Consider the following 17,109-nt stretch of genomic DNA (forward strand, 5'->3'; position numbering starts at 1 on the left):
TCCGCTGTCCACAGAACCCGGAGACCGGCGCGCGACACCAAGAACCACCGGAAACACGTCTCGCAGCGCTCATCCCGTCTTGTCTCTAACGGCCAAGTTCCACGAGATCTGGGTTTTGTCTCAAGTTTGTGATCAAAAGCTCGGGCGAATCTATCAAGGTACCTACGAGGCAAAGATATAAGTGGGGAAGCTGCACACCCACCCGTGCTCCCACTATCAGCACATGGTACCTCTTGAAATCATACAACTGGTGGTACATGGTGATATATATACAAAACCACAGCTACAATGCTATGGCTATTCCCGTCTCTTGTCGGATATCAAGATGTTTTGCAAACAACCGTAACGCCCCCAAACCCAGCCTGTCCTCTGACCCCTCTAAGCAACCACAGAGATGCCCATCCCCCTGGCTTGCCAGACAATCGATCTGCAAATGCCTTCTAATGACAGACCGGACAACCGGGGCTCTGACTGCTTGATCTTTGCAATCTCATAGACATGCTTGAGACTAACCGACCCAACAGTCTCGTGGCCTGGCTTCTGGGCACCTTTCCTCTTGCCCTTCTTTCCAATCGGGACGTCGGCCGCATTGAGCAACAGCCATGATGTTTGAGGCGTCCTGATCTCGAAGTGGAAGGTTCTGTCGGGCCGGACGGTGACTCGGACGGGCAATGGCGTTCCGACGTTGATGTGTGTCGTCCTCGCATTAAACTCCTACATATCCCCCTTATGTCAACATTTCGATGCCGAGCTCCCCCTTCCTCCTCCCTCTTGATTTTGACCGACCTTGCAGAAATCCATCGACTTGATACCCTTGGAACCGAGGGCAGGACCGACGGGAGGACTAGGACTGGCTTGGCCGGCGCCGACAATGATTTTGACGACCTGCTCGAGGCCCTTGGCACCACCTGCCGCTGCCTTGGACATTGTGAGGCTCGGTATCGACGGTTGTTCGGGAGGGAAATAATCGGTGACTCGGTCCGGGGGTGCAATGGCGTCGCGAAAAGGTGTGGGTTAACAGCTCCGGAGCTGGGGTGGTGAGGTTCTCGCGAGCGGCGCTGAGCTGCTCCAGACCAAAAATTTCGGGTGGGCGGTTGCACCGCTTCAGCCACAGCCGATGTGCCCGTTCTTGGAACTTCCAGGAGCGGTTTCAGCCACAAGTCAGACTTCTGGATGCGCGGCGTAGTGGGGCTTTTTCAGAGAGAACCCCTGTTTTAAAGGGACCCGTGCGTTGGGGCGGAGGAGCAGTGACGTCCAGTGGATGATAGCGTGCCACCGAATACAGCGGATAGGAGATTAGCCCCTCCTCTTTCCATCTTTTATTCGAGGATCTCTTTTGACGGCGGTGAACGGCTTCAGACCTTGCTCTTTTCACTTTCTCTCCATTTCGACCCAAAGCACGGTTCTGACGATTATTATCGCAACGGCATCTTTTCACCCCTTCCTTCGCAAACAAACCGCAAACATGTTCAAGTGGGCGCAGCAGCAGTAAGAACCTCTCCATGGACGGACTGTTGTTGTATTGGTCGACTGACACCCCTTTTTTTCTCCCTTAGGCTCGCCAACGTCGCCGGCACCAAGGAGCCCATCTATGGCCCTGAGGCAATCCAGTCCGTTGCCGTCGAGGCCGAGACCACCCCCTATACCGAGCTCACCCGCGATGACCTGAAATGGCAGGCCATGACCTCGACCAGCGTCGAGACCCAGAGCTTCTACCTCATGGCTGACAACGGTCAGCTGGGGTTTGCCCAAGTCATCTATAGTAACGTGGCGTAAGCTTCATATGTGAGAGCGACCCCTCTGCGCACACGCTGACACGCTGCATCATGCAGGGGCATCCACACGACCTGCCAGTTCAACTGCAAGCTCTTTAGCCTCGATTCCTCGAAGCCCCACCTCTGGTGCTCGACCCAGCTCACCAACCCCGACTTCAGCGAGGACAAGAGTAGCTTCTTCGCCGACGACTGCGCCGTCGAGCTCTCCGAGGACGGAACCACCTACACAATCAAGTCGATGAACGACGACCGGGCCATCGTCAACTTGACCATCAAGCGGGCCGGTCCCGGCTTCCAGGTCGGCAAGACGGGCAAGACGCTGTTTGGCACCGATCTCAAGAACCCATGGGGCACCATGCGCCATGCTTTCTGGCCACGCTGCACAGCCGAGGGCACTATCAGCACCAAGGAGGGGCCGGTCGATTTCAAGGGCAAGGCCACGTACATCATGGCTCTCCAGGGCATGAAGCCTCACCACGCGGCGGCCAAGTGGAACTTTGTCGACTTCCAGGGTCCCACTTACACGGCTGTGGTGATGAATTTTACCACTCCTCCTTCCTACGGCTCGACCGAGGTGACGATTGGTGGTATTGTCAAGGATGGGGAGATCGTCATGGCCAACTGCAAGAGCACAGTTACTCACACCAAGTCGAAGAGCGACGGGGAAAACGGGTGGCCCGAGCCCGAGACCATCAAGTACACTTGGACGGGAACGACCAAGGATGGCAAGCCGGTCGAGGCTTCGTTGGAGGGTGCTTTGGAGAAGAGGCTCGACAGGATAGACGTCATGGCCGAGGTGCCTGGATTTGTCAAGCAGATTGTTTCGAGCGCTGCCGGAACAAAGCCTTATATCTACCAGGTACGTCTTGTTGTCGCAGTGGTCGTTTTACAGGTCAAGTGCTAACATGAAACGTAGTACTACCCCCAACAACAAAAACTCACTCTCAAGATCAAGGTCGACGGCCAAGAAGTCAGCGAGCAGGGCACCGTCTTTGCCGAGTCCACCTTTATTTCCGAGTGATTTTTTTTAACAAGTCAACTTGTTTGGAATTACGACGGGAAGTTGAGTTATAGACATCTGGAGTTGGCGTTTCGAGGTGTGTCTGATGAGCAGAGAGAGGGTTCTCAAGACAAAGCCACGAAAGTATATAAACAATTACATCCCCCTGAAGGGAATAGCGATGGGGGGTCGAATAATGATGTTGGAGCAGGAAAGGGGGAGATCTCTCACGAACACATAGAGCCGTAGATGGGGGGTTGGTGGTGATGATATGGGGCTCGGTTTAATATTATTGATTCTTGTTGTTTAGGTTTTCTACAGTTCATTGTGCTCTTAAGACCAATTGTTCCGTTTGCTTTTTCATATATATTTATTACCATCCGTTTGCATTGTTGATAAATGTATTAAAATACTAATATTCTCAGCTTTATTTTTAGGCAGTAGCCTTAACAGCCACCCAGCGACTTTGCCCGGGGCTCCTGTTAGTGAGGCGAACGGGCGAATAGGGACGAGTTATGCTTGATTTCAAGCGTTGTTCGCCACTCACTCACTTCATTCCCCGACTTACCTACCTTTCCTTGTTGTTTAACTCACCACCCTCACCTACCGTTCCAGTTCAATTGTTGCGCGCCATGACCTGTTTTGTCGATATCTACTGAGTGTTGTTTGTTTACTATTTCAGTTTCAATTTCTACAAGAAGTCGCAAAGACAATGCCGCCTACTTTGCCGGCCAGAGGTGGTCCCTCCTCGTCGAGGGCCAAGGCGGTGATGAGGAGTGTTGGGGGGAAGGCGCCGCTCGGGGTTGGGAAGGGGAAGGTGGGGGCCAAGAGGCATAGGAGGATTTTGAAGGACACGATTCAGGGGATTAGTGAGTTTTATCATTGATGATGATGGGGGGTTGGGGATGAATGAAATGCTAATTATTTTGGGGGGATAGCTAAACCTGCGATTCGGTATGTTTTTGTTGTTGATGTTGTTGTTTTTGGGCGGGGGGGGAAGGTGGTGAGTCGCGAGTCCAGTTGGTTTGTGAGAGTTGGGGATGCGACTTGTCAAGAACACACGAACCATGGGATCACAAGCTGGGATGGCGGATATGTTGCTTTGCGACTTTTCGTTCCGAGCGACTTGCTTCCCCCCTACCCGACCGACCACCACCACCAAAACATCAGACCGAAGAATCTACCTGCTAATATATACATCATCCAGTCGTCTCGCCCGCCGCGGGGGCGTTAAGCGTATCTCGGGGATGATCTACGAGGAGGTCCGTAAGGTTCTCAAGGATAGGCTTTCAGTGGTATGTTTTTGCCCACCACCACCACCCAATCTCCTCCCTTCTTTGACAGGACTAATATGTTGATAGATCCTGAAGGATATCACTACTTATACCGAGTATCGCGGTGCGAAGACCGTCACGGTCGAGGATGTTAGTCCCCACCACCCCGCCCCAACCTCCATTGATCCAACTGACAGAGAGATAGGTCATCTTTGCCCTCCGCCGTATCGGTCGTCCGATCTATGGTTTTGATCCCGAGACTTATACTGCCCCTATGACGGGAATGAAGAGAAAGGCGATTGCGGGCGCGTCGCAGGATATGGATGAAGACTAAGGTCATAAATTCGTCTGTCGGAAAACTTTCCTAGTTATTCTGTCAACGGCGTTTTGGGGGTGTGGGATATGGACGGAACACAAGGTTGGCGTTTTGGGAGGATGGGCTGTTGCGGGGATTTTTTACTCGGTTTATTTCTTTTGCCGCGGGCATTTCAAACTACAACGGATTCTGGAGGCAATTGGCAAACCATTGGTTCTTGTCATTGTGGATAAACATGTTGGTCACGGGGCACATACTATTTGGGATGGGATGGGCCGGCAGGTGTGTGTACACCGAGTCTTCAAGGGTTGCAATTGTTTTAGGGGAATTCAAAGTTGGTACCTTATTGAACCTCACTGCTGGGTTTGTGATGTGAGCGGGTGTCTCGGGAGGATTTGTTGACTTCGCAACCCAACCGGATTGATGTCAGCCCCCTTTTCAGACTTATCACCACAAGACAAACATTCCACTCTATACACACACACACAACCATGAAAAGCAAATGTGATAAATCAGGTATAGATAATATTAATCTAGGACTCTTTAGCGAAAGTCTATGTGGTATCTCTTGAATGAATAACGATTGGTTGTTGTTGTTGTTGTTCCTGTTGTAATGGCAAAAGAGATTCGTCAAAAATCATCACCAAAACGGCCAGACCAACCCGCCAGAAATGTGATAAGAGATCGGATGAGTTGTTATTGTTGTTGTTGTTGTTGTGGTATCGCAGATTCCCTCCCACCCCCCCCACCCAAAAAAAAGTAGATGGCCAGAAACAGAACGCCGTTGCCCCAAACCCAGTATCCAAGAAGCAATTTGCCGTGTGTAAAAAAGCGATTGTGTAGTTACCGCCCAGCCCATGGTATCAAACCCAACAAATAAAAATGAAAACCCTTTTTCCACCGTCTCTATCCCCTCCCTCTCTTCCCAAGCTCGTCAGATTCATCTCCTCTTCCCATTCCCAAACTCACTCACCACTCTCTCCAGCGCCTGCGCCGCCTTTCTTTCCGACCTCCTCAACCACCCCCGGTTCAACCACTCCGGCAACACCATCTCCTCCTCCCTTTCTCCCTGTCTATTGTCCTCCCCCTTCCCCCCCACAGGAATCAACCCCGCATTAGCATGCCCCCTCGCAAACCCCACCTCCCCATCCCTCCCACATCTTTCTTTCGTCAACCTAACCACCTCCCTTAGCATATCCCCCCCCACCCCCTTCCCTCTATACCTCGACTTGACCGTCCAAGCCCTGATCACCCCCTTCCCCCCCTTGAACGAACTCAAACTGCCCCTCTGCTTATGCCTCTTGAAATTGGGATCTGACTGCCCCGCCGGACGGGAAATATGCAACACCGTGACCCCAATAATCTCCCCCCCGTACCGGCAGGCAATAACTGTGTCCTGATCTTCGGGAGAGTCTGACCCGAGAAAGGAAGGGGTGATGCTTTCGGCGAGGCGGATGAATGGGGAGGTGAGGTACCGTACGGTAAGGAGGTATGTCGTTACCAATGACGAAAGGATCATCAGTTTTGTTCCGAGGTCGGATGAGGAGAGGAAGAAGTGGTAGGTTATGGCCAAGGCGGCGATGAGGGAGGAGAGGGGGAGGGGGTGGGTGATTATATGGCTCGAGGCGGTTTGTCTTTGTTGGGCGATGCTATCGGCGATGAGCTTCAACGCCGCGGTTTTGTCGGGCTTGGAGGTCAGGACTTCGAGGGTCAAGGGGGGGATCTCATCTTCTTCGTCGAGGGTGGTGGTTGGGATGGGCGTTGCTGGGCGGGAATGGGATTGGGGGGTTGGTGGTGACCTTCGGAGAGAAGAGGGTGCTAGGTTGGGGGTTGATGGGTTGGAGGACATGGCGCTGTGGGGGAGGACGAGGTTGGCGCGGAGGAAGGTGAAGAATGCTATTGACATGAAAATGTAAGTTTGGTGTTTTTGATCAAGGTGTTTTGTTAAGAGTTTAAGCGACGTGAAAAATCTTGGCTGGATCGGAAATGTAACGGTGATGTTTCTGGTGGATATGGCAGTTGGGGCTTGGTGGGTGGGATTGAATGATGCCCCGCACCCTTTGGAGATTTTTCTCTCCCACGGCAGTAATATGTCGCGTGAGAAGTCAAGGTGGGAAAGGGGGACAAATCTCCAGAAACAGGATAAACGAGGTGCGATATTGAATGTAACTGAAAACCAATTTATTTCCCCAGACAAGACAACATGAAATATGTCTTTTGAAGAGTGGTGACATAACTCTCTCCTGAATAGCGGGGCATGTTGACATTGGGAAATTTTTCTTGGGCCGAGGGGTCCCAATAGAGGGGTAGGTAGACTCTAATGACAACAGAAAGATAAGAAAGAAATGGACTCACCAGTACTCGTCTTCAACGCGGGCATGGCATTAATCCTGTCGACAATGGAGTTGGGGTGGCAGGCGCTCAGGTCGAGCTCGGTGACGGCCTGGGGTGATCCGTCCATGTCATAGACCGAGTATGCGTATCCGTATGTGCTGGATTTCATCGAGTCTGAGAAACAAGGCCGCGGACGGCAGTGATGAAGAGGAGTAGTGCGCCTGAAATGGGGGAAAATAAAACAAAGAAAAATTGTTAGCCGCGTTTTGCTAATACAGGGCCCGGCCCTGTGGATTTCACCCCTCCCGCGACTTGGGACTATATCAAACATCCACTATGGCCTGGGCTGAAGCAGAGGCAAATAGTAGATAGGAGGGTGGCATGGGATTAGGTGTAATAAGGCCGGGACTCACATTTTGGGGGTTGCCCGAGACCAGCAGCTTGGGTATCGATATTAGACGACGTACAGGATGGGAGAGGGGGGAGGAGGGAGGAGGGGGGGGGGGCAGACTTGGATATTAAAAGCAAGATAAGGGCCAACCGCCTTCAACGGGAGAAGATGAAAATGACGACAGAGAATACGGTATAGATGCAAGCATCGACGGGCATGAATCAGCGGTACCAAACTCGAGGAGTCGTCCAGCGCCTCCAACGGGGTGGCTTTGCTTTCACGACAGGAAAGAGGAGATAGGGGGAAGAAGCTCCAGCTTTCCGAGACAGTCGAGATCACGGCAACTACAGGGCCTTTCCCTCTTTTTAACAGTTGTGGCCCGGCACCGATGAGCATGACCGGGGAGGACCCCCCGTGCTCAGACGACGGACGACCGAGTCCCAACCAAGGGGAGAGTCTGTGGGCGAAGCGAGGGAAAAAAAAAAAAAACACGGCTGGGGTGGGAGTTTGGGATTGGGGGAGTGCAAAAAGGGTCCAGACTGATGGTAGTTGATAAGGTCGATAAGAATGAAATACAGACCAATGAGGCGTCATGATTAGGGGCTTCGACGGCGGCCTTCTCGCGCGGCGTGTGCCAACCAGAGCGGCTTTGCTGTGCGGTACCACACACACCCTCTTCCTTCAGAGCATCTCGCGGGCGTGGTTGGCTCTCCTGGGAGCACATGCGATGATGCAAGTTCGTGCTTGCGATGGTGCGAGTGGACCCCCTCTGGCGCTGTTCAACTTGTTTCGAGATGGCCCATCGCAGATAGCCGAGTGGACGTTGATTTATCCAAGACTTGCTGACTTGCATGTTGTCTCTGTTTGAGCCGTCCAAAAGGATCAAAAGAATACGCAGATCATGAGCGGCACAGAACCATAGATTCATCATCCTTCCTCCTCACCCGGCGATCCAGAGAAAGAGAACAGACCATGATAGGATCCATGGTTCCATGATTCCTCCCGAGTGCCAAAAAGAAGCCGGCCGCTGTTTGAGACCAGCCGGCGCCAGGACCCTTGCGGTGGGGATGCCGCTCGGAAACAGCGGGTCTCGACGCTGTGAAAGCGGGGGCTTCTCCCAACATCCAACACCCAGCATCAACTTGAAACAGGACAGTGCCGTGATGGCCATATCATCAGGTTGTATTCGTGGGATTATTCCCAGAAAATAGGAACAGGAAGCTGCTCGCTGCCATTTCTGGCGAGGCGATGAGAGAAACACATGGACGGTATAGGCAAGAAGGGATAACCCAAACGCTGCTGGCCATGTTTGAGAGTTGCTGCCACAGGAAAGTGAATGGAACGTGCCCCGCCATCGCCGCCTCGACCAGCAAAAAGCTTGAATCTCAAACACCTAGGCTGCAGCTCCTGCATTGCTCGCATCCATTTTCGGCAGTGTCTTACGTTTTGCTGGACCAGTCTTCATTCAGACGCGAATGGACCCTGATGCCTCGAGATTGTCTGATATTTGGACCATCTTCTCATGATCACGACGGGAGCCGCCGTGAAAAAAACTCTGTTGAGATCAACAAGATAACAGCATCTTTCTTCACATGTTCAAGGTTGAAGGTGATATTGATATACAACGCGGGGTGGTTGGCGCTAACAATGTAGGCAGAAAATCCCCGTTCGTCAGTGAGCAGGGAGCTCCCAGTTGCTTCAGAATAAGAGTTGCACCGAGAGAATCCAGCAAGGTTCCCCAGGTTTGCTTTGCATGAAACAATTGGACATCGGCGGGGACGGGTGAAAAGAAATACTCTTATCGCTCGAGACCCAAGAATACCAATACAGCAGCCCGTTGCCAGCACCCCGCGTACCAAGCTTTGGTTAGACAGGTGCCAGCCTTGGCCTCGAGTAGAGGCGGCCGCTCCGGGGGATGAGAAACGGGGACGGGCTGCTGTAGAGAGCGGAACGGATGGGCACCGGGGTGGTAGCGCCCGGCCTGGTCGGCAACCAACTCGATCGTGTCGCCGGAACCTTGTCTCGTTCGGTGAAGACCTCAGCTGAGAAGAGGCTACGAGGATGAAGATAACGGAGAACCTGGATTCCGAGGAAGGACTTCCAGGACCGTCTGTTGGTGCCTCGGGACCACGAGTTCTTTTTTTCGTGTGGCTCACGCAGCCTTGCCTGACTCCTGTTCCCTGTCCCAAGTCTTCCAACCATCATGTCTTTAGCTCACCATCTTCTCTCGGTCAGGTTCGAACGTCAGATGGCATCTCAAGAACACAAAGATCTCATCGGGTCTCATTAGCCAGTGTTAACGGAGCGCCAAGAGCCAGCATCTGGGAAAATCTGCCTCGCGGGGTTCAAGCCACGGGGGCTTACGATTGGCCCGCCGTGCAAGCCCCAACACACACGAGGCAGATCCGTTGTGACCGGAAAACGGCAATAGAATGCCATAGTGCCAAGCCAAGCGGCCACAGAATATTTAGGTAGTTCAGGAGAGAGCGGTGATGAGTTTTCCACACTCTGAACCTACTTCGTAGAGAACAGGGCACATCATTCATTGATGCCATCTGCCGGACTCAGGAACGGACTCGAAGCGGGAATCATCGATCGGGTCAGCTTGACGTCCAATCACAGCACCGCGCGCTGGACAGACATTGAACAGCGTTGGCCAAGAGGCAGCCAATCCTCATCGACCGGGCCTTGGTACCACGCTCTGCCGCCTCTTGACTGCATAGCATGGGTCAAGTCCTACGAGTCCTAATCCGCTGCTTCTGCTTCTGCTTCTGCTTTGCTGCCTCTGCCAGACAGCTAGGACCTTGAGAGGAGCTATTCCGCGACCTGCCCCTGCCCAGTCTGCCTTTCATCCACTGGCATTGTTCAGCGCGCACGGCGAGATCCCAAATAAAACTAAAATGGGTGGCGGAATGCTCTTGTTCGTTGCTTGCCGTTAGCTCTCACTCGCCCTGTCGTCTGTCGTCCCGTTCGGTTGGTCAGAAGAGAAAAATCGCCCCTCTTTGAGAAAGCTCTCTCTGAAAGTACCCCGACCTTTTTGTTGTTGCCATTACAGCATCACGGTCCACCAAAAATGGACCTCAAGAAACCCTATTCCCTCCTGGAGGACCACTCTCTCCAGTCCTCAAACTCAAATCACCCAACATTCCGGTCTTCAACACCCCTATTCCGCCATGGCCGTCTGTTGACAGACGGTGGGGATGGGGCGAGCTTCACTTCAACCTCGCCCCTCTCCCAGAAGCTCACTGACTTTGACCAAGACCTTGACCTGGACTTGAATGAGCAACCGATGTTGTCCTGCGTGTATGTATTACCTAAAGGAAACCCATCAGCGAGAGTCGGTTGTGCTAATCCTATCCAGATCCCAAGAGACGTCCCAAGAAGATTGTGCCCGACACAGATTCATCGTCTGGGCTGCCGTGAAACGCAACGAGTCTCTCAGGAAGCATCCGGAAAAGAGGACGGAATGCCCCCTTCTCAAATGCAACCACAAGCTCACCGATCACGAATCAATGCTCAAGCATCTGGCAGGGTGCAGATATCTTGCCTCGGGGGAATACTGGTGCTATAACCACATGAGGGTGGAGCACTTTGACGATATCAGATGCAAGAAGTGTCTCGGCCATCCATCCCGGGCGAAGAAGGTCCTCACCATAGCCAAGAAGCTTTTCCACGGCCTGGGCCACAAATCAAAAAAGGGTCAACAGGGCTCTACCATCGACGAGGAGCGGACACACCAACCACCACCGAGTTACGAATCCATTTCTCGACTGGCGCTAGGTCCACCACTGCCTGGAAATGCCGCCGAACTGCCCCTTACCGAGATTCTAGAAGCCGACTCCAACGAGATCGAACTCCCCATGGCGCCACAACAGCAACCGCCGCCGCCGCCGCAGCAGCAGCAGCAGCAGTATCCGACGGTTGATCCACAAGACCTGCTAGTCCCCCAACCCATCATACCGCCAAGCCTCCCAGAGCTCGATGCCAGCACCATGGAGTGGGACCACACGCTTGACATGGCGATGCCCCAGATACCATTACAAATGCCGATAACATTACAGGACGACAGCATGCAGCAGTTTGGTTACGTCAGGCCGCCACACCAGCTAGCGACAAATAATCCATACGCCCGTCACCAGGCGCCTCCTCGACCGGTGTCCCGACCAACATCTACTGCTCCACGAAGTAAAGGTCTGTCGCCCAGCTCCTCGGTAAGGTCGACGGCAAGCACCGACACGACGACCAGCAACGTTAGCAACGATAGTAACGTCAGCTACGATAGCACCTTCAGCAACCTTACCACGGACAGTCATGGGACCACCAACTCTTACGATACTGTTTACAGCAATGCCAACTCATTGGTCTCTCCCATCTCGAACTATAGCGCTGGGGCCTGGTCGACACCGGACGGCATGAACACAAATATGACGTCCCCCATCGACGGTGCCATGCTCGAAAATCCCTTTGGCGACGCCGGTTACGACTACGATGGATGCCCGGATTTCCTGCACAACTTTTACTCCGAGTTGCCAGCGGACTTTCCGGTTTCCTCGATGATGGATGGTATTGTTCCAGACCCTATCCTGGCGATGAATGAACTCCCAATGACACTCGATCTCGATCTCGATCACGCCCCAGGGCCCTCGATGGCAAGCAATGTGGCCGAGCTGCCCGACAACGATAGCAGGGAGATGGTGGAAGTCTCGCAACCCGATCCATGCTGCTCAGAAGCGAGGTCGATGGTCGACTCAGCCTGGGAAGTACTGCAGGAGCAGGTCGTGCAATCGATGGTCAAAATCCAGGACATCCGGGGAAATCGACTTGCGCGGCAGCTCAAGTCCATGTCGATTCAGACGATAGCGGAGAGGGGGCTGCGGACTTTGCGCTTGTACCTTGATGGATTTCAGCCATCGACTGCGGACGACGCGCTGTGCCTGGCGCATCTCGTGTTTGCGTTTGCCTTGGTTGCGTATCAGGAGGGAACGCACAAACGTGTGAGGGGACTATATCTCCAGTCTCTTCCGCTCATGGGCATGATGCCAGAGCAGGACCGTCCGGATTACCAGCAACTGGCCGACTTCATCTGGAAGCCCGATGGTCTAGCATCGTCTGGTGCCCAGAGAAGCCCGGATACGGTCGGCAGCATGTTTCCAGATTCCAAGGGGAAATCGCCAGTCGGCCACCATGGGATGAGATCGCAGCCGCCAGATATGTTTCGTGCGGCTGCTTGGGATTTCCTTGATGGTGAGCTTTCCTACTGTCTCTCGTCACAAAACCAACCGCTAACGTCGCTAGAACTCGAAATGAAAATGCTCTTCGGGTCCGACTCCCACCTCCACGATCTGCAAGACCCGGCGGCTCTCCTCGTCAAACACACCCAAGACTCGCACCAAAACGGAGCGGTGAACCCGGCCCTCCTACAAACAGTGAAACCCATCCTAGAAAAACTCACCCGGACCTATGACAGCCCCGACCTGCGAGAGAAGCTCAGACAAACATTCCGAAACTTGACCTCTGGGCAAACTTCCAGCATCCGCAAACTCGAAATCGAACTCCTCCACGCCGGCCAAACCACCCTCCCCTCCTCTCGGTACTACGACTTCTTCGTCCCCCAAACCCGCCAGCTCATCGACGAAGTCTACCTCGTCCACGACCCCGCCCTGGGAACCCGCCGGCGACGCGACTACCACAGCCTAGGCATCACTTACATTGAGAACCTCCTCCCCGACCTCGACAACTTTTCTTCTTCTTCTTCTTCTTCTTCTTCTTCTTCTTCTTCTTCTTCTTCTTCTTCTTCTTCTTCTTCTCCAGAGCAGCAGCAACAATCAATGGATGATTACCTCAACCTTGCCACCTCCTCCCCACAACCACAACCAACCCCCCAACAGCAACCGGTACCAGACGACCGAATCGTCGAAGCCGACTCCAAATGCGACGAGTGCGGCTACCGGCCAAAGGGACACCCAAGGTGGTTCAAAGGCAGCATGGCCAAGCACAAGAGGCTGAAGCACAGCCGCGAGCCGCCCAAGATTTATAGCTGCAAGTACCCCGGCTGCACGAGCCAGTACAAGAACCGGCCGGACAACCTGAGGCAGCATCAGATTGAGAAGGGGCATTTTTTGGAGGGGGAGGAGGTGGTGGTTAAGAGGGGGAGTAAGAGGAGGAGAGTGGAAGGGGGTGAGGGGTTGAATGGGGGGAGGGAATAATTGGATCGGGAGAGGAAGTGAGATAGTGAGGGGGAAGGGGGAAGGGGGAAGGGGGAAGGAGTTCTCTTGGCCGCGGCGGAAAAAGATACCATTTTGCATTTTTTAGGGGGCGTTTTTTTTTTTTTTTTTTTTTTGGTTTTTTTTTTTTTTTTTTTTTTTTGGTTTTTTCTTTTGGTTTTTTCTTTTGGTTTTTTCTTTTGGTTTTTTCTTTTGGTTTTTTTTTGTTTTTTTTTTTTTTTTTTTTTCCTTTTTTGGGGGGGGTTTTCTTTTGTGTATACATATTTCCTTAACTGTTTTCTCTTCGTTTTCTGTGTCGGTTTCTTATGTAACATTATGAGGGGGTTTTACGGGTTTTTAGAATCTCGGACTGGGGACAAGGGTCGCGAGAATACCTAGGGGGTTACAGGACCACACAACGGGGAGATATTATACTGGCTACAGACATTTGCTTGGCTGTTGATTGGGTAATTTGTGGGATGAGCATTACAAGGCAGACTACATATAAAATATACATGCCACCTCTACAAGAGAGGTTTTGCTTCCTGCCTCTTCGCTCCACGTTCCGGATCACTTGCTGATGAAACGCCGCTGTGCTTTGAGTTGTCATAGAATCATCTCTATTTTTCCAACCTCGGTAAAACACCCCCGATTATCTTGACCACACTTCCACGTCCTCACATCTACTCAACCTCATCCCTCCAAGGAATGCTCCTCGCCGCCCCCTCCCTCGTAACCGTCACCGCCGCCGCCTTATTCGCCCTCCCCACCGCCCCCCCAACATCAAACTCCCCCCCCTCCTTCCTCGCCCTCGCAGCCTCAAGCGCATACCTCCCCACAAACGTATCCCCCGCCCCAGTAGTATCAACAACCTTGACCCCCTTCTCAGCCTCGATCAACCCACTCCTTCCCCCCTTGGTCAAATAAAACACCCCCCTCCCCCCAAGCGTAGCAATAAAATTCTCCACCCCCTTCCCCACGAACCCTTTCCCAACCCTCTCCAACCCCTCCAGCGTATCCAGCTCCTTTTCCTCAACCCCCCCAAGAATGGCAGCCTCCGTCTCATTCACAATCAAATGCCTCAACCCGTCATAAACCCCATCCGGCAGAATCTTCGCCGGCGCCGGATTGAGCAAAACATCCACCCCCCGTCTCTTCGCCTCCTCCACCGCTTCGAGTACAGTCCCCATCGGAATTTCGAGTTGCATGATCAACAAATCGGTCTTGTCCAACCACCCCCCCTGTGTAACGTACTCCTCCCCTACTTGGTGGTTCGCCTCTCCGGAGATGATGATTCTGTTTTGGCCTGTTTCCGCCTCCACGACGATCATGGCGATGCCAGTTTTCTTGTTGGGGAGTTTGGTTACCAGGGAGGAGTCGACCCCGTGGGTGGCGAGGTTAGACAACAAAAGGTCGCCGTTGGAGTCGGAGCCTACGGCGCCGACCATGGAGACGTGGGCGGAGGGGGAGGAGAGGTCGCGGGGGCGTGAGAGCTTGGCGCAGGCGACGGCTTGGTTGGAACCTTTGCCGCCTGGGGAGGTGAGGAAGGAGGTTGCGGTTAGGGTTTCGCCTGGGAGGGGGTGGTGGGGGACGTAGGCTACTAGGTCGGTGTTGAGGGAGCCGAGGATTGTTATGTGGGGGATTTGGGAGGACATTTTGATGGTTTGGGGGCTGTTTTTTGTTTTGTTTGTTTTTGTTTTTTTGGGTCTGGGAGTTTGATCAAGTTTGAAGGTGAGGTTTGTGATGTTGGCGGTTGTTGGGGTAAAAGTTACAAGTGAGTTGAATGATGAGGGATGGAATGGTTGATGAAAATAAGAGGGGATGTTTAAAGTGGGGTAAGGTCTTTTGCACCTGCCTTGTGCAGTTAAGATGGGTGATATCGGAGGGCGGCGAAAACCTTGATTTTTCCTTCCCTTGGAAAATAAGATTTGTTGACTCTCAAATATAGGACTTGAGATCTTGGAGATGGGCTTTGTCGAGTTGTAGGTGTAAAGCAGATAGCAAGAGGTTGGATGAGGGGCAGCTGTTTACATTCTCGAAAATAAGTGGTCTGATACCCGAGAACACGCGGTCACCTGAACACTGCCTCAATACTCCAGCTCTCATGATCTTGTGACCAAATCCATCGGATGAGATAACGCCAACCATTCTATTAGAGGGACTTAATTTTAGACGCATTCATGTTTGTTTTCGAAGCTGATGTTTGTCGACATGAGACCATAGCAGCGTTCTGATATTTGAATACACACTTCGATACCAGTTGTGACACGCATATCCTTCCGAGCGATTCTCACCACCAACGTAAATCTCAAGGCGAAATCTGTTGAAGATTGAGATTCACACAATACTCATATGAGGTACTCTCCCACAAAATTCGCACCTTCCCATAGCCCAAAAAGCAAACAACACAACCGGCCATCATCATAACGACATCTCACCCACCACCTTCCCTCTCTTCTATGATGCTCACGGATTCACATACTCCCCCCCCTCCCCCGCCCTCCTAACCTGCCTCACCCTCCCCCCCCGTCTCAACCCCTCCACATCCAACTCATCCTGATTCACCACCCTCAAATTAACCGGTCGAATATCCTTGAACCCCTCCCTAAACTTTCTCATCTCCTCTGAAACCTCCTCCCCTTCCTGGATAGGCACCGGCTCGGCAAGAACCAACACCCCGCAGTGTTTACACGATCCTTTGCGGACAATCTTTTGGTTGAATCCATACCAGGTGAGGTTTTCCCTCCCGGAAATGACAAGCTGGTCTTTTGTTGGATAGGCCCAGACGTAGCCGCCCTGTTCAGAGGGCTGTCAGATGGGTTGGCAAGGGGGGAACGGGGGGGACCTACACGGATACAATGGCTGCAGTTGCACTCTGCTAGCATGCCTTTGTAGGATTGGCTCTCGAAGGGGTGGTCGACTTTGAGGGCGGCGGTTACGGCGCCGCAGTGGCAGGAGCCGTGGTAGAGGGTTCCTTGGTTGTCTGGGATTGACTGAGGGGAGGGGAGAGGGCCGGGGTGGGTAGGGGGGGTGTAAGGGGGTGGGTGGGCTGTGCTGTCGACGCTGGAAGGGGGTGTTAGTTGTTTGCGGGAGAGAAGGGGGGAGAAAGGGGGCATACTGTCGCTCTTGGAGGGCCCAGATGTCGAGGTTTTGGATGCAGCGGGCCTGTGTTGGATGATGGTCAGTGAGGTGATGATGTAAAGAGAATGTTGGTGTAAAACGCACATTGATGCCCATGTTCATCGGGGGGTCGAAGAACTCGGATGTTCCGTAGGTTGCGGTGCCGCATTTGCTGCAGAACTACACAAGTCTGTTAGTTGAGCGACGGTGGTATATGATGAGTGAGACTCACTTGATGCTTCCACTTCTTCTCCCCAAACTGATACTGCTTGATAGTCCCCCCATCCTTGACAATCTTCAGCTCAACCCCCGGAGTAATAGCGAAATACCCCTTCTTGTAGCAAATACTGCAGTTGCAAATCACACCTGACTTGATCTCGGGGGCTTCAAACTCAAAGACAAAGGCACCGCAGTGGCAGTTGCCGCGGTATTTCTTGATTTGCTGTTCCGAGTCCGCCATTTTGTTCAGTTTCGGACGTTGATAGTCAGGATTGAAGTTGTGAGGTTCTCGACTACCTAGGTAGGTAAATCGGAAGCTGCCATCAATTACTCGGCTGCCTTGCCCTTTGTGAACCAACATCCATCCCACACGAGCACACGTAACCACCGGGCCAACTTTGACCCCGATTATCTGTTACAACGTTCCATCAGACACCAGTAATGTACATAATATTCTTGACTTCGGACTTCGGACTC

General features: G+C 52.8%; 7 protein-coding genes across 7 annotated transcripts; 3 read left to right on the forward strand and 4 right to left on the reverse strand.

The window, feature by feature from the left end:
- Positions 1–128: 128 nt before the first annotated feature.
- Positions 129–1,124, reverse strand: MRPL19 (mitochondrial 54S ribosomal protein YmL19). The gene is made up of 2 exons (XM_062888647.1): positions 787–1,124; positions 129–714 (listed from the first exon to the last, which is right to left on the reverse strand). The coding sequence occupies exons 1-2, from the start codon at positions 925–927 to the stop codon at positions 379–381; spliced, it is 477 nt and encodes a 158-aa protein (XP_062744546.1). The 5' UTR covers positions 928–1,124; the 3' UTR covers positions 129–378.
- On the forward strand, positions 347–2,796 carry SVF1 (putative cell survival pathways protein; the record flags this gene model as incomplete). The annotated part of the gene is made up of 5 exons (XM_062888648.1): positions 347–473; positions 525–1,488; positions 1,557–1,772; positions 1,833–2,634; positions 2,692–2,796. The coding sequence occupies exons 2-5, from the start codon at positions 1,466–1,468 to the stop codon at positions 2,794–2,796; spliced, it is 1,146 nt and encodes a 381-aa protein (XP_062744547.1). The 5' UTR covers positions 347–473; positions 525–1,465.
- A 691-nt stretch (positions 2,797–3,487) lies between these two features.
- Positions 3,488–4,383, forward strand: HHF1_2 (Histone H4; the record flags this gene model as incomplete). Its single annotated transcript, XM_062888649.1, has 5 exons — positions 3,488–3,644; positions 3,714–3,729; positions 3,983–4,070; positions 4,137–4,199; positions 4,255–4,383. The coding sequence occupies 5 exons, from the start codon at positions 3,488–3,490 to the stop codon at positions 4,381–4,383; spliced, it is 453 nt and encodes a 150-aa protein (XP_062744548.1).
- Positions 4,384–5,305: 922 nt separating this feature from the next.
- Positions 5,306–9,333, reverse strand: QC762_303520 (uncharacterized protein; the record flags this gene model as incomplete). Its single annotated transcript, XM_062888650.1, has 3 exons — positions 7,211–9,333; positions 6,721–7,139; positions 5,306–6,261 (listed from the first exon to the last, which is right to left on the reverse strand). Exons 2-3 carry the CDS (start codon positions 7,028–7,030, stop codon positions 5,306–5,308), a joined length of 1,266 nt encoding a protein of 421 aa, XP_062744549.1. The 5' UTR covers positions 7,031–7,139; positions 7,211–9,333.
- A 438-nt stretch (positions 9,334–9,771) lies between these two features.
- QC762_303530 (uncharacterized protein) lies at positions 9,772–13,296 on the forward strand (the record flags this gene model as incomplete). The annotated part of the gene is made up of 3 exons (XM_062888651.1): positions 9,772–10,393; positions 10,452–12,334; positions 12,386–13,296. The coding sequence occupies exons 1-3, from the start codon at positions 10,164–10,166 to the stop codon at positions 13,294–13,296; spliced, it is 3,024 nt and encodes a 1,007-aa protein (XP_062744550.1). The 5' UTR covers positions 9,772–10,163.
- A 680-nt stretch (positions 13,297–13,976) lies between these two features.
- RBK1 (putative ribokinase) lies at positions 13,977–14,948 on the reverse strand (the record flags this gene model as incomplete). The annotated part of the gene is made up of 1 exon (XM_062888652.1): positions 13,977–14,948. One exon carries the CDS (start codon positions 14,946–14,948, stop codon positions 13,977–13,979), a length of 972 nt encoding a protein of 323 aa, XP_062744551.1.
- A 429-nt stretch (positions 14,949–15,377) lies between these two features.
- Positions 15,378–16,922, reverse strand: QC762_303550 (uncharacterized protein). Its single transcript, XM_062888653.1, has 5 exons — positions 16,646–16,922; positions 16,519–16,593; positions 16,412–16,458; positions 16,143–16,356; positions 15,378–16,089 (listed from the first exon to the last, which is right to left on the reverse strand). The coding sequence occupies exons 1-5, from the start codon at positions 16,871–16,873 to the stop codon at positions 15,760–15,762; spliced, it is 894 nt and encodes a 297-aa protein (XP_062744552.1). The 5' UTR covers positions 16,874–16,922; the 3' UTR covers positions 15,378–15,759.
- Positions 16,923–17,109: the final 187 nt, after the last annotated feature.

Source organism: Podospora pseudocomata, chromosome 3, assembly GCF_035222375.1.
Source record: "Podospora pseudocomata strain CBS 415.72m chromosome 3, whole genome shotgun sequence".
NCBI classification, from domain to species: domain Eukaryota; kingdom Fungi; phylum Ascomycota; class Sordariomycetes; order Sordariales; family Podosporaceae; genus Podospora; species Podospora pseudocomata.